Raw genomic sequence first — 15,792 nt, forward strand, 5'->3', positions numbered from 1 at the left:
TGGACGCCTATAGTCCCAGCTACTCAGGAGGCTGAGGCAGGAGAATGGTGTGAACTAGGGAGGCAGAGCTTACAGTGAGCTGAGATGGTGCCACTGCACTCCAGCCTGGGCGACAGAGCGAAACAACGTGTCAAAGAAAAAATAAAAATAAAAAAATATATATGAGGCATAATTATCTAAATGTAGAATTTTACGTTTAAAATTATATGATTACATCAGCTGATGTAATTCGTAGTTTTTCCCTAGGGTTCTCCTTCCTGAACATTCTGTAACGTATTAGTTAGCACGGTCTTCTTATGTCTTCCCTTACGATAAAACAAGAGAAGCATAATAGTAAAGGGCTTTAGCTTCAGGCAAATGAGGAAATCCTAATGGGAACCAGGAATGAGGGATTGAACACTCTTCATATAAAATATTAATTATTTTAAAACACAGTTGTTCTGTCAACAGCTGATGTTGAGTCCTTGATCGATCTCTCAGCCCCCTGCATACTTTGATTGCACAGTTGATCTTATCACAGTTAGGGTGTGCTATACAAAGGCACCTTCAGACCCTCCATTGCACATAGGTGGCCCCTGCAAGCCCCTTGCCTGTGTGTGTTCTGGAGGTGCCACTAAACTTGAGGGCAGCATCAGGAGACACATTTGAAAAAAACCTTTTACTCAGATTAAATTATTAAAAACTTTCATTGTCCTTTAACTTATTAGAGACATCCCTACCTGCAAAGAGGTGCAGATTGCACTCTCCAGTCAACAGCTGTCATTCTGTCATATCATCAGATACCCGGGGATGCTGCTCCTTGAGGTGTCCAGAGAATCACAGCATTTTCCAGTTTGAAAGACCTGAAAGATCACAGTATCTTCATTTCAACTGTGAGACATGAAGTAATTTTCCCAAATCTACAACATTAAGATATGGTGCAATAAGGACCAGATTAAAGGTCTGCACACTGGCAACCACGTTCCCTCCATCTCCTTTACTCCTAAACACACTCACAAACTCACTTTTGCAAACAGTTGTCTTGTCAAGCGGGAAATGAAGGCTCGTACAAGGCTCAAACTAGTGAACACCTCACTTACCAGCACAGAGCTGGCTAACAATAGGGACCCAATTAGTGTTTTACATGCAACTGGATCAAACCTTTCAAGTACTAAATTAAAACAATCCTTTAAAGAAGAAAATTGTTTCAGAAGAGAGCCTTCATATAGCATCTCTGACCAGCGACTGATGATGCTGTTGAACTCAGATGCTGATTGGTTCTCCAACACGAGATTACCCAATCCAGGAGCAAGGAAATCAGTAACTTCCTCCCTATAATTTGGAATGTGGGTGGAGGGGGGTCATAGTTCTCCCTGAGTGAGACTTGTCTGCTCCTCTGGCCCCTGGTCCTGTCCTGTTCTCCAGCATGGTGTGTCTGAAGCTCCCTGGAGGCTCCTGCATGGCAGCTCTGACAGTGACACTGATGGTGCTGAGCTCCCCACTGGCTTTGGCTGGGGACACCCGACGTAAGTGCACATTGTGGGTGCTGAGCTACTATGGGGTGGGGAAAATAGGGAGTTTTGTTAACATTGTGCCCAGACCATGTCTGTTAAGAAATTGTGACGTTTTTCAGAGATTGTCCATCTTTATCATTGGATCCCAAATTATTTCCACCACAAAAGGAGCTTGGCTACTTGCCGTCTCCATGAGACTTGTGTAAGGGGCCTCCATACAGGTCATTTCTTTTTCAAATCTCCACCAATAAAACCTTTGCATCACATGTCCTCAGGGTCTTTAGAGGATTTAGAAATAAGGATGCTACAATAAATTCCCCATACAGCACTTCCCTTTATTATGTTGACTTATGTCAGACAAAAGCAGGTTTTTACTGAAAATTTTGTGGGAGTCAAGGGAATTCAAAGTGTCTCTCCTAGACGATCCTGGGTTATGTCCTCTACAGGACCTGTGGTGTTGGCCCCTCTTCCTCATATGTGAGGATGGACCCAGTGGCCTCCCCATTATCTCCTTTCTTTTCTTTCTGAACTCCAATGTTTATAAAGCCTGTATCTCTGTAGTGTATGTAGCTTCTCTGATAGAAGTTATACTTAGTGCTCTTTCTTTCTTATGGGGAAAAATCCCTGGTACTGAAGCTGAGATCTTTAGTACTTGGAGTCACCTTGCAGATTCAGAGCATTTATGACATATTCTTTGGTGCCTAAAGGACTTAAGGCATCCTCTGAAAAACTGACCCAGGTTAGTGTTTATTATGAATATTTTTAACCTTTCCATACTTGTTTCTCCTACATCTTCTACATGCTCTAATTAGACATGACAGAAGAGATTTAACTGACATAGTATAAATGATATGAAATTCTGTTTTTGTAAGTAAAAAATAATCAAATATCAGAAATTTAATAATGTTCAAACTATATGCTCTGTGTGGGGTTACCGAGACAATGTGGACATTGCTCACATCTCATAGGGCTGAAAGTCAATGAGCAAGTCCTGGGAACTCATTATCTTACTGGGGTCTTGTCCTAAATTTCATAGGTTCACCCATCATGCCCTCAGCTTTCCTTAATTAGCCATGTCTGCTTACCTCTTCCTCCGGTTTCTCTCTATTTTTCCCCAGCTATGTTGTCATCGTTTCCAGAAATCTCTAAAGCTTACACAGATCCTTAGCACTAGGAGATCCATTGAAAGAGATAATTTTTTTCTTTTTGAAATAGGTCCTGGCTCTGTCACCCAGGCTGAAGCTCAGTAGTGCGATTGAGGCTCACTGCAACCTCTGCCTCCCACACTCAAGCAATCCTCCCTCTTCAGGCTCCAGAGTAGCTGGGAATACAGACAGGCAACCACGTCCAGCTAATTTTTGTAATTTTGGTAGAGATGAGATTTTGCCATGTTGCCCAGGCTGGTCTTAAACTGCTGGACTCAAGCAATCCTCCTGCCTTGGCCTCCCAAAGTTCTAGGATTATAGATGTGAGCCACTGTGTCCAGACAAAAAGAGATGACTCTTAATAAAAAAGATTTCCTTTTTCTTAAATCACTGTTTCTGTAAATTCTTCTTCCAACTAGAAGAAGGAGAAAGAAGAAGTTTGTCTGTATTTCTCACCGGGAGGAGAAGAGGTCTAGTGTGACACCAAAATGAAAGAGTGCTGGAGCTTTAGCCCCTTCTTGCTTTCCAGGATGCCCACGGTGATCAGTTCCCATACCCTGGTTTATTCATGTAAACCACGCTTCTTTTTCTCAGCAGCAACTGTGGCCTGGGCTCCATTCTAGGTTCAAATCATTCTATTTGATTAAGATAGAGAGGGTCCCTACTCTCATGGAAGTTTCACAAACGTAGAGGAGACAGACACTAACCCAATAAGCATTTAACAAAGAAGAAAATGTTAGAAAGTCATAGTGCACTAAAGAAAAGACATCAGGTTTGTGGAAAGGGAGAAATGGATTCACCTACTTTAGTTTGAATGTTTAGGGAGCACTACATGAGAAAGTGACATTCAGCTGAGACAACAAAACAAGTAGACAGTCGTGAAGATCTATGCGACGAAGTTCCAGGGAGACCGAATGGGGGAAAGCCCTGGTATGGGAAATTGTGTGGAGGGAGAGAAAGAAGACTAGAGGGGCTGATGTAGAGAAAGCAAGGAAATGGAGAGACACAAGATGAAGTAACACACAGAGAGGAGGTCAGGAGCCTCATCATATTAGGCTGTGATGTCCACAGTAAAAAATTTGAATTTTATTTTATTTTATTTATTTATGTATTTATTTATTTTTTTATTTTATTTATTTATATATTTTTCTGAGACGGAGTTTCATTCTTATTGCCCAGGCTGGAGTGCAATGGCACAATCTCAGCTCCACCTCCTGGGTTCAAGTGATTCTCCTGCCTCAGCTTCCCAAGTAGCTGGGATTACAGGCACCCACAACCATACCTGGCTAATTTTTTTGTACTTTTAGTAGAGATGGGGTATCACCATGTTGACCAGGCTGGTCTCAAAATTGTGACCTCAGATAATCTGTCTGCCTTGGCCTCCTGAAATGCTGAGATTACAGGCGTGAACTACCACACCCAGACTAAATTTTATTTGAATAGATATGAGAAGATATTGCATGTTTACAAGGAGAGTCAATTTACATTCGATTTATTTTTGTGTGTGTGTGATGGCGTCTCACTCTGTTGCCCAGGCTAGATTGCAGTGGCACAATCTCAGCTCACTGCAACCTTCACCTCCCAGGTTCAAGTGATTCTCCTGCCCCAGCCTCCCAAGTAGCTGGGACCACAGGCACATGCCACTACACTTGGCTAATTTTTTGTGTGTTTTAGTAGAGATGGGATTTCACCATGTTAGCCAGGTTGGTCTCGATCTCCTGATCTCATGATCCGCACACCTTGGCCTCCCAAAATGCTGGGATTACAGGTGTGAGCCACTGCGCCCTGCCTATATTCAATTATTAAAATTAATTCTAGCTACTCTGTGGGAACTGGATTTGTGGGGTTCACAAGAGGTTAGGAGGACTATTTAGGAGCACAGCAGGGAATTCTCCAGGGAAAAAAGGCCTGTGGCTTCATGGAGTGCATTAGTGATAAAGACAGTGAAAAAGATAAAGTGGACAGAGTCGGCATGTATTTTTGCTTAGCTTGTTAATGAATTACTGTAAAGGGGGTGGAACAATCAAACTTATTCCTAAGGATTTTGTTTTGACCAATAAGTGGGTGGTGGTGGTGCTTATTGAGATAGGAACAATTATGGCAGGAAATTACTTGAAGTGGGTGGTTGGAAATAAAATTTTCCTTTAAATTTGAGATGACTGATTGACATTTATATGGAGTAATCAGAAGGTCAGTGGCATTTAAGAGACTCATAGTGAGGCCAGGGCTTCAAGTATTTATGTTGGTGGCATCAATACGTGTAGTCTGTTAAGTTCCAGGGAGTGGAAGAGGATATATAGGGAGATGGATTGTGTGCAGAAAAAAGACGAGGGCACAGCCCAGCAAAGGGGGCTGAGAAAGAGCCTGGGGATGTTGGAGAAAAACCAAGAGAACATAATGCGTGTAAGTCAAGGAAAATAGATTTTTTTCAAGGAGAAGGGAGAGGCCAATTGTGGTGAGTACTGCTAAGAGGAGGAAGTGAGAATGTGGGAAGAAGTGAGAACGTGACAGAGAAGCAAGTGCTAGGTTTCGTGGAGTTGATATTTGCAGTCAATGGAGTGTCCAGGTAGGAAACTGGACTGGACCATTTGAAGAGTGAGGAGAAGTGAGGACGAAGTTAAGGTTGACTTTTTTGAGTAGAGAGCTTCAGAGAAGGACTGTTCTCTGGGTTCAGGGAACCTGTTGAATCTAAAGGAAAAGGCTAAAGAAGCTAAAGAGACGGAAGAGGACCTGTGAACCAGAGATGCTCAATCATTATTAGCAAGGAAACACTAGAAAGTCCCTGTGTGCAGTGATGACTACTCATGCAAAAGGTCACACAGCCAGTATTTCACACAGCCAATATTTATTAGTGACATAGCATATACCAGTTATTACTCTAGGTCATGAGAATGGAGTGATAAATAAAATGAATCCGGTCACCATCAGTATATGCCATGTAACATTTTGCAGTGACTGTGTACCAGGCCTATGAATTTCAGTATTCAATTTCAATAATGATCCTGTTGTATCTGTGGTATTTAAAAACATATACATCTCTGGAATCTAAAATTGAGAGGTTATAAGTAAAACCCAGTATTACAAATGTAGTGCTGGAAATCAGATTGCAGTTTAAATCTGAGCATATAGAAAATCCCTTTCTTCTATGTCAGCAGATGCCTTTTGTGTGAGGTTTAGGTATAGTGCATTATTAGACATAAACCAGTGTTTCTAACCTATGTTTTCAAAATGACAATTCTTTATGAAACTAATAGAAGAACAGTAGACAACTGCAAAATCATGATGAAGGTACTAATTGTTTTAGAATTAAGGAATACAAAAAATAATATGAGCTGCAGTTATAGGGATCATGAAAGTTAAAATGGGAATGTATTTGAGTGTTTATTATGTGATCAGTGCTAAGAAGAGTCATCATTTAATTTCACACTTAACAGCAATCCTGTGAGGATTATGCTATTATTAAATGCATTTTATAGATTACAAAAAGGCTTATGGTTGGTAAAAATTGACCCAAGTAGAAGAGATCATGTTTTTATTCAGGTTTTCTGATTCTAGAGTTTGAGAGTTTGTCCATCATTAGTGAGCAGTGACTATATTGTGTCTGAATTATGGACAGAATTTCTGATATTCATATGTACCAGGTTGTTTCTTAGAGTGGGGACAGAGATGCAAGGGCTGCTAGTTCCAGTGTATAGGAGAAACTTTCATTCATTTTGCATTTATCATTTTAAAAGTTCTGTATGTCCATAATGGTCATGTGTTGAAGAACACAGGGAAGCATTAAATCATTCCTTCTGAGATTTGACTAGCAAGTTGGGCTAGGATTGCCAAATAAATTCAGGTTCCTAGTTAAATCTGAATTTCGGATACACAACCATAATTTATTGGAAATCAAAATTTAACTGAGCCTCCTCTGGTTTTATTTGCCAAATCTGTCAACCCTAAGTGGGACACATGGACATGGATTACAGTGCTAACCATGCAAGCCACAGGGACGGCAACTCCACACATGTTTATTTTCTGTCTCTCTGTAAAGAAAGTGCTTAGATAATTTAGGGATGAAAAGATAGACACTGTTTGATTCAGGGTGCTCACCTCTCCGCCATCGTTTCTAAAGGGCAAAGGGAGATTTCCGCAGATCTTGCTCACAGTCTGGGGACCTGCTCATTTTTGAAACTGTCTGTATGAGAAGGTCATTTTCTTGGTTTCTCCCTTTCTGAGGGGACTTGACTACAAAACCAAGAGTTCTGCCTCTGGCCAAGGCTGGTCATTTGATGCCTGCTAGTATTGTTGGGAGTGGGAGACTGAAAGACATGAGTTAGTTGGGGCATTTAACGGGAATAAAATAGCTGTGGTTGTGATTCATTACCAAGATAATTAGTGGACCAGTGGCAGACAAATTAAGAAATAAGACGATGTGAACGATATATGATTAGTGACTGCTTGGTAAGGCAAGGAAATCATTAAATCTTGGTTCTCATCGAGTTCATTTTCTGGAAAGATAGCACTGTATTGGGACTAGAATTCTACAAAACATTCCTTTTATTGCAGGACCAAAATTTTCAACAAATATTTTTCAGTGCAATTCTCAGCTGCTCCATAACTAATAGTAGCTTGTTGAACACAGATTTTTTCAGATGGTTCACACCTGTGGTTCTTACCCAGGGATAGTTCACCACCCCTCCCTTCCCTCCCATCATCCTTGGGGGTGGCAATGTTTGGAACAATTTTTGGCTGTCACAACAGGGGTTTCTTCTGATATTTAAGGAGTAGAAGCCAGGGACACTGCTAGAGAACCTACAATGTTCATAACAGCTTCCACCATCAACAAAGAATTATCTGGTCCAAAATGTCAGTAGTGCTGAGGCTGAGAGCACTGGTTCACACTATGCTCTTTCTGAAAATTCTAAACTCACATCCGTTATACACTCACCACACAGTTCTGTTTTTTATGGTTTATTTTTGCTTGTTTCATCATAAAAAATTAGTTAAATAAATTCAGTCACTTTCTTGTGGATTCATTTAGTCAATGGAAGCTCAATATTTTCATATTTATTTTTTGCCTTATGCAATATTTTTCAACATTTTCATGAGTTGTTGGTCATCACTATCTCTATTAACTTTCAACAACTTGCCCTTGTAAGTCACAAATAGTGATGCCGCTGCATTTAATTTTCACTAATATGCCTCAGATTTCTGTAGTGATTCTATATTTGGTATGATTCACAATGTAAAATGCTTCTGTTTATTCATTTCACTTTTACCCACAGGAATATTTTTAAGTTATTTTTGTCATTTTCACACTTCGAACATGAAGAAAAAAACATCACAAATATATACAGTGTTTTACATATGTGTATATTTTCACACATATATGTATGTATGTTTATATGTATTGAAACTACAGAAGCACTTGTCACCAATAAGAGCTCTGAGACACCTTTGACCACTTACCCTCATCAGATGAGATTTGCCAAATGAGTTGTGGAAACAAGTTTTTTAACTGAATTTCTGAGCTTTGTGGATTTAGAAATGCAAAGGAAGGTTTGTGGACATTTACAGGGATCATGGTTTTATTCTCCTTAAAACTCTTCGATACTTTACCATTGTCTTTAGTATAAATCCAAAATCCTAACACCACACACGAGGCTTTTCAATACCTGGCTTCTTGTGATTTCTCCAGGCTAATCTTTTATCCTCCTTCCCCTCAGCCTCTCTGCTTTAGTGAACTTTGTTCTAGTTTCTTGAAGAAGTTCATCAATTCAAGCTTTTGTACATGGGATTTCCTAAACCTGAAATGTGCCTCCCGTTTTGTCCAAACAGACATACAGGCTCCACTCTGCCTCACACCTGCTTGACCTGTCAAGTCACATCTGAACTGTCACTCTTCAGAGGGCCCTTCTCTGGCCCCCTAATGTAATTGAGATCATCCTATTATTCTCTGTTCTAGAACTCCACACTTCTGATATTTCTCATTCCTGTCTAAGCTCTTGTGTGTTTGTTTTTGGCCATCGCTTTCACTGCTCTTTAAGCTCCCCCAGCAGAGTGGAGAGATCTGCTTTCCCTTGTTTGGATTCCTAGAGGCAGCGCAGGCCTGGCACAAGGTCAGCACTAAGGAAGTGTTCACAGGGGGATCGCGGTGGGTGCTGCTGAAGGAACCGGTAAAGATGTGGGATGAGAGAAGGAGCAGAGAGTGTCTTTGGGGTGGAGGCTCCCAGGAGGAGGCGGCGGGGGCTGAGGTACTGGGCGGATCCTCCTGCAGCTCCTGACTGAAGGTCTCCAGAACAGGCTGGAGGCAGGGAGGGGGTCCCAAAAGCCTGGGGATCAGAAGGGGTTTTCCCTCCTGGTCTCTCTGTCCCCTGTCCACCTCAGGAAGACGGAGGATGAGCCCCTGGGCTGCTGGTGATGGGGCCGGTTAAGGTGCCAGTGCCCACACCCCCCGCCCAGGGAGCCCCAGATGGTGGTGTCGCTGTCAGTATCTTCTCGGGAGGCCGCCCGTGTGACCGGATCGATCGTTCGTGTCCCCACAGCACGTTTCTTAGAGTACTGTAAGTTTGAGTGCCATTTCTTCAATGGGACGGAGCGGGTGCTGAACCTGATCAGATACTTCTATAACCAAGAGGAGTACGTGCGCTTCGACAGCGACGTCGGGGAGTACCGGGCGGTGACGGAGCTGGGGCGGCCTGACGCCGAGTACTGGAACGGCCAGAAGGACCTCCTGGAGCAGAGGCGGGCCGAGGTGGACACCGTGTGCAGACACAACTACCGGGTTGGTGAGAGCTTCACAGTGCAGCGGCGAGGTGAGCGCGGCGGGGGCGGGGCCTGGGTCCCTGTGAGCTGGGAATCTGTGTGTGTGTGTGTGTGTGTGTGTGTGTGTGTGTGTGTGTGTGTGTGTGTGTGTATGTCTGAGAGAGAGAGAGACAGAGACAGAGACAGACAGAGAGACAGACAGAGAGAGAGGAAGACGAGAGAGAGAGAGAAAGAGAGAGAGAGAGACAGAGAGAGAGAGACAGAGAGAGAGAGAGAGACAGAGAGAGAGAGACAGAGAGAGAGAGAGAGGGAGAGAGGAAGACAGAGAGCGCGCGCGCCATCTGTGGGCATTTAGAATCCTCTGTATCCCGAGTAAGGAGTTCTGAGGGCACAGGTGTGTGTGTAGAATGTGGATTTGTCTATGTCTGTGTGGCTGTTGTGGGAGGGGGAGGCAGGAGGGGGCTGCTTCTTATCCTTGGAGACCTCTGTGGGGAGGTGACAAGGGAGGTGGGTGCACGGGGTTAGAGAGAGAGGAGACTATTGTCCTGGGTCCTTAGAGATGCGGAGAAGGGAAATGTAAGGGGTGTGTGGTTGGGATGAAGGTTTAGGGGAGGAGAGCTGAGGGGTAAGGAAGGTTTGGGATAATGTGAGGAGGCCAGTTCCAGACTGTCCCTGGCACACACCCTTCATGTAATCTCTGAAATAAAAGTGTGTGCTGTTTGTTTGTAAAAGCCTTAGATTAATTTCTAGGGGAACTGAGGAGACCTCTGAGGCACCTCTGAAGCTTCTTTAGGTCTAAATTTCTTGCTAGTTTTTTGTTTTTTAGTGTGTATATTTTTACATAGTAGAAATGACTGTGAAACTAACTTTTTGAATTAAAGTTTTCACACAGTTACTATTTTATTATAATGCTAATGGTTTTCTAGTAGTTACATATTATTCTTTTGTATGTAATGGTTGTGACACAACTTACCTCACTTTCCCCTTTGTTGACTTTTATTATGACATTCACCAAAAGTTGAAAATGTATGTTTCCAGTTAATTTTTAATTTATATATTTTTAATTGTAATTCTTTTGAATAATTTTGACCTATTTATTGGCTAATTACCATTACTGCTGTAAGAATTCCCTATTGTATTTGGTAGGGAATGGACAATGATCTACTGTCTAATATCTCGAGGGCTTAGTATTTTTCTCAGTGACTTTGTGGGTTCTTTGTACTGTTAAGATTATTAACACTTTATTGATATTTGATTCAGCATTTGCTCCAGTTTGTGGTTTGTATGTTGATTTTGAAAATTCTTTTCCATGTTAAGAATTTGAACATTTTTATTTAATAAAATATATTGCAAAATTTTTATTAATGATTTACAATCCATCTTAAATCTACCATTTTGTGGTATTGTTGTCTCTAGGTTTCTCCTTACTTCTAAAAAAACTTGTATTTATTGAGAGTATGCTAGTGTCAGGGATTTTTCCTGGGCATAAGCACCTCAAGTAATGAGTCCCAGACACTGCCTTAATCCAAATGTCATTCTGAAAAGAAAAATCATTTTGCAATTATAGGCCTAATAATAATTATGCTTGTGTTGCACAGGAGATGCATTGATCAGCTAAATATAAATATGAGAACTTTCAAAACTAAAATGATGTTCCTTAATCCTTCTCTCTGCTTCAGGACTCATGCTTTTCTAGGAACGTAAAAATTTGGAGAATCATTTCTGTCTGTCCCACCTTCCCAGGGGCAGAACCACTTCTGTGGTATTCTAAGGTGTGAGTGCATGGCGGCAGTATTCCTAAAAATTCACATTTGGTGTCCTCATGTACCCAACTCTGTCCCTTTATCTATCTACATTGCTTTAAGTCATATTTTTCTGTCACGGTGTACAGGGATGATAAATAGGTGCCAAGTGGAGCACCCACGTGTGATGAGCCCTCTCACAGGGGAATGGAGTGAGAAGCTTTCTGACCTCATAAATTGAAGGCTACTTCAGTCATTGTTTTATGTATTTTACGTAATTTAATTCTCATATAACCCCAAGAAGTAAATTAGTATAATTCTCCTTCATTGTAGGTAACAAAGTTGAGACACAGAAGCATCAAAAAACTCTTCCAGGATCAACCAGTAAAGGCAGACCTTGGATTTGACCCAGGCAACCTGGCTCAGATATCAGTTTTAATTTCTACACCCTGTACTTTCAAAAATTTGTAAACACTTCAACAACGCATGCAAATTTCAAGCTATGAAGAAACAAACACAATTTTTCACAACATCTCTCAAATCTAATGAGTCCTCACTATCAAGATTAAATTCCAGGCTGATGACACTGTAAGGCCACATGGCCAGCTGTGCTGGAGGCCTGGTCAAGGTCAGAGCCTGGGTTTACAGAGAAGCAGACAAACAGCCAAACAAAGAGACTTACTCTGTCTTCCTGACTCATTCCCTCTACCTTTTTTTCTCCTAGTCCAACCTAAGGTGACTGTGTATCCTGCAAAGACCCAGCCCCTGCAGCACCACACCCTCCTGGTCTGCTCTGTGAACGGTTTCTATCCAGGCAGCATTGAAGTCAGGTGGTTCCGGAACGGCCAGGAAGAGAAGGCTGGGGTGGTGTCCACAGGCCTGATCCAGAATGGAGACTGGACCTTCCAGACCCTGGTGATGCTGGAAACAGTTCCTCGGAGTGGAGAGGTTTACACCTGCCAAGTGGAGCACCCAAGCGTGATGGGCCCTCTCACAGTGGAATGGAGTGAGCAGCTTTCTGACTTCATACATTTCTCACCCACCAAGAGAACTTTGCTAATCCCTGAGTGTCAGGTTTATCCTCTCCCACATCCTATTTTCATTTGCTCCATATTCTCCTCTCCATCAGCACAGGTCACTGGGGATAGCCCTGTAATTGTTTCTGGAAACACCTGTACCTCCTGGAGAAGCAGTCATGCCTGCGAGGCAGGAGAGGCTGTCCCTCTTTTGAACCTCCCCATGATGTCACAGGTCAGGGTCACCCGCTCTCCCCAGGCTCCAGGCCCTGCCTCTGGGTCTGAAACTGAGTTTCTGGTGCTGTTGCTCTGAGTTATTTATTGTGATCTGGGAAGAGGAGAAGTGTAGGGGCCTTCCTGACATGAGGGGAGTCCAATCTCAGCTCTGCCTTTTATTAGCTCTGTCACTCTAGACAAACTACTTAGCCTCATTGAGTCTCAGGCTTTCTGTGGATCAGATGTTGAACTCGTGCCTTACATCAAGGCTGTAATATTTGAATGAGTTTGATGTCTGAACCCTGCAACTGTTCAGTGTGATTTGAAATCCTTTTTTTCTCCAGAAATGGCAGTTATTTTAGTTCCTGTGGGGCAGCCTTCTTCCCCATTTTCAAAGCTCTGAATCAGAGTCTCAATTAAAGAGGCTGAATTTGGAATAAACATCACTAAACCTGGCTTCCTCTCTCAGGAGCACGGTCTGAATCTGCACAGAGCAAGATGCTGAGTGGAGTCGGGGGCTTTGTGCTGGGCCTGCTCTTCCTTGGGGCCGGGCTGTTCATCTACTTCAGGAATCAGAAAGGTGAGGAGCCTTTGGTAACTGGCTCTCTCCATAGGCTTTTCTGGAGGAGGAACTATGGCTTTGCTGAGGTTAGTTCTCAGTATATGAGTGGCCCTGAATAAAGCCTTTCTTTCCCCAAACGGCTCTAATTTCCTGCTAATCCAGAAATGATCAGTGCATGGTTACTATGTCAAAGCATGATAGCTTGTGGCCTGCAGAGACAAGAGGAAGGTTAACAAGTAGGGGTCCTTTGGTTTGAGATCCTAGAGCAAATTAAGGAAGAACCACTAAGGCTAATGGAATTACACTGGATCCTGTGACAGACATGTCACACCTCATGGGTCACATGGTCTGTTTCTGCTCCTCTCTGCCCTGTTTGGTGTGGGTTGTGGTGTTAGAGAAATCTCAGGTGGGAGATCTGGGGCTGGGACGTTGTGTTGGAGGATAGATTTGCTTCAATAATTTTTAAGTGTATATCTTTTCCTCTTTTTCCCAGGACACTCTGGACTTCAGCCAACAGGTAATACCTTTTAATCCTCTTTTAGAAACAGATACGGTTTCCCTAGTGAGAGGTGAAGCCAGCTGGACTTCTGGGTCGGGTGGGGACTTGGAGAACTTCTCTGTCTTACAAGAGGTTTGTAAAATGCACCAATCAGTGCTCTGTAAAAACACACCAATAGGCACTCTGTGGCTAGCTAGATGTTTGTAAAATGGACCAATCAGCACTCTGTAAAATGGACCAATCCACACTCTGTAAAATGGACCAATCAGCACTCTTTAAAATGGACCAATCAGCAGGACATGGGCGGGGACAAATAAGGGAATAAAAGCTGGCCACCCCAGCCAGCAGCCGCAACGCACTCAGGTCCCCTTCCATGCTGTGGAAACCTTGTTTTTTCGCTCTTCACAATAAATCTTGCTGCTGCTTACTCTTTGGGTCCGTGCCGCCTTTAAGAGCTGTAACACTCACTGCCAAGGTCCATGGCTTCATAGTTGAAGTCAACGAGACCGCAAACCCATTGGAAGGAACAAACTCTGGACACACTAGAATGATGATAGAGATGATAAGGCATGAGACAGAAATAATAGGAAAGACTTTGGATCCAAATTTCTGATCAGGCAATTTACACCAAAGCTCCTCCTCTCCACTTAGAAAAGGCCTGTGCTCTGTGGGACTATTGGCTCTGGGAGACTCAGGAACTTGTTTTTCTTCTTCCTGCAGTGCTCTCATTGGAGTCCTTGAAAGAGGGGAAAAGAAATTGTTAGTGGAGCCAGGTTGAAAACAACACTCTCTTCTGTCTTTTGCAGGACTCCTGAGCTGAAGTGCAGATGACCACATTCAAGGAAGAACCTTCTGCCCCAGCTTTGCAGGATGAAAAGCTTTCCCGCCTGGCTGTTATTCTGCCACAAGAGAGGGCTTTCTCAGGACCTGGTTGCTACTGGTTCAGCAACTGCAGAAAATGTCCTCCCTTGTGGCTTCCTCAGCTCCTGCTCTTGGCCTGAAGTCCCAGCATTGATGGCAGCGCCTCATCTTCAACTTTTGTGCTCCCCTTTACCTAAACCCTATGGCCTCCCGTGCATCTGTACTCACCCTGTACCACAAACACATTACATTATTAAATGTTTCTCAAAGATGGAGTTAAATATCATCTGGTCCATTTGGCTCCAAAGACAAAAAATGAAAAGAAAAAGGGAAGATTATTTCCCAATAGAATGGTGATTTTCTTGTACATGTCATGAGTATGTGAGTTCATGCTTATGTTAAATAGCTTGATTTAGACATTCCACACTGCAGACATATATCAAAACTTCAGGCTGTACAACATAAATATACTATACAATTTTTACCTGTCAGTTAAAAAAGTAAACCTAATGTTTGAAAAGGCAATACACACCGGGGCCTATCATGGGGGGGGGGGGGAAGGGGGAGGGATTGCAGTGGGAGTTATACCTGATGTAAATGACGAGTTGATGGGTGCTGACGAGTTGATGGGTGCAGCACAGCAACATGGCACAAGTATACATATGTAACAAACCTGCACGTTATGCACATGTACCCTAGAACTTAAAGTATAATAATAATTAAAAAAAACAAAAACAAAAACAAAACAAAACAAAAAAAACACAAAAAACTGAGAACAGACTATAACAACTGAAACAAATTCGGCAAATGTGAGATGAGAAATCAGCCAGCAAGGCAATCAGAACCTTTTCTTCACCCCGTCTACAATATTGTGTATTTATAACTGTAAATTAGTGTATAGTGTTTCACTCCAGAGACTTCAATAATATAGTGTTATCAAAGGACTTCTACAGATTTCAGAGAAAGACAAATTTAGAAGATGGAGGGTTCTCCATTATGTTCTGAGAGTCAGTATGAAATGTCAAATCTGAAGGTATATAATTCAGAGGTCTATTTCAAAGTAATAATCATTTGAGCGTAATTTCTCCACTGTCAGAGACGACTGTTATTTTATTTTCAATCAAATTAAAAGTTGTTTTATGCATATCTTATTTTTAGTTATATGTTACTTGTGCATACGTAGCAGTACAAGTACATATAAATCCTGTAAGAGTATAAATCCTATAGAAATATATTAAGCTGATAATTATGTCTGTTCTGTTTGATCAAAGACTTGCAACAATTAGGCTTCATTTCCTAAGTTGAAGAAATGATTTTCTAATTTTATATGAGACTTGTGGTGTGGAATTACAAGGTAGAAGCAAAATGTGTGGAATGAATATTTCAATGAAGATGCGTTCTGCTGCTAATAGCCGGAAATTACATCTAGTGGGCTTTGTTTTTCTTTAACCCATGATCTCACATAGCCGATAGATCCAAGGCTGGGCGTCTCCAGGGTTGCTCAACTC

At 42.2% G+C, this 15,792-nt stretch overlaps 1 protein-coding gene across 4 annotated transcripts in view; it reads left to right on the forward strand.

The window, feature by feature from the left end:
• Positions 1 to 14,565, forward strand: part of LOC126952699 (HLA class II histocompatibility antigen, DRB1 beta chain) — a 68,088-nt gene extending 53,523 nt beyond the window's left edge. The window contains exons 1-6 of one of the 4 annotated variants that reach the window (XM_050787515.1): positions 1,299 to 1,505; positions 9,169 to 9,438; positions 11,855 to 12,136; positions 12,832 to 12,942; positions 13,418 to 13,441; positions 14,230 to 14,565. In XM_050787515.1, coding sequence (XP_050643472.1) covers positions 1,406 to 1,505; positions 9,169 to 9,438; positions 11,855 to 12,136; positions 12,832 to 12,942; positions 13,418 to 13,441; positions 14,230 to 14,243 — 801 coding nt within the window. In that variant the 5' untranslated portion in view covers positions 1,299 to 1,405 and the 3' untranslated portion in view covers positions 14,244 to 14,565. Of the gene's footprint in view, positions 1 to 1,298; positions 1,506 to 9,168; positions 9,439 to 11,854; positions 12,137 to 12,831; positions 12,943 to 13,417; positions 13,442 to 14,229 lie in introns of those variants that run through there. The other 3 variants (XM_050787513.1, XM_050787516.1, XM_050787517.1) reach the window with 3 other exon arrangements.
• The last annotated feature ends 1,227 nt before the right edge of the window (positions 14,566 to 15,792 follow it).

The sequence above is a fragment of the Macaca thibetana genome, chromosome 4 (assembly GCF_024542745.1).
Source record: "Macaca thibetana thibetana isolate TM-01 chromosome 4, ASM2454274v1, whole genome shotgun sequence".
Lineage (NCBI taxonomy): Eukaryota > Metazoa > Chordata > Mammalia > Primates > Cercopithecidae > Macaca > Macaca thibetana.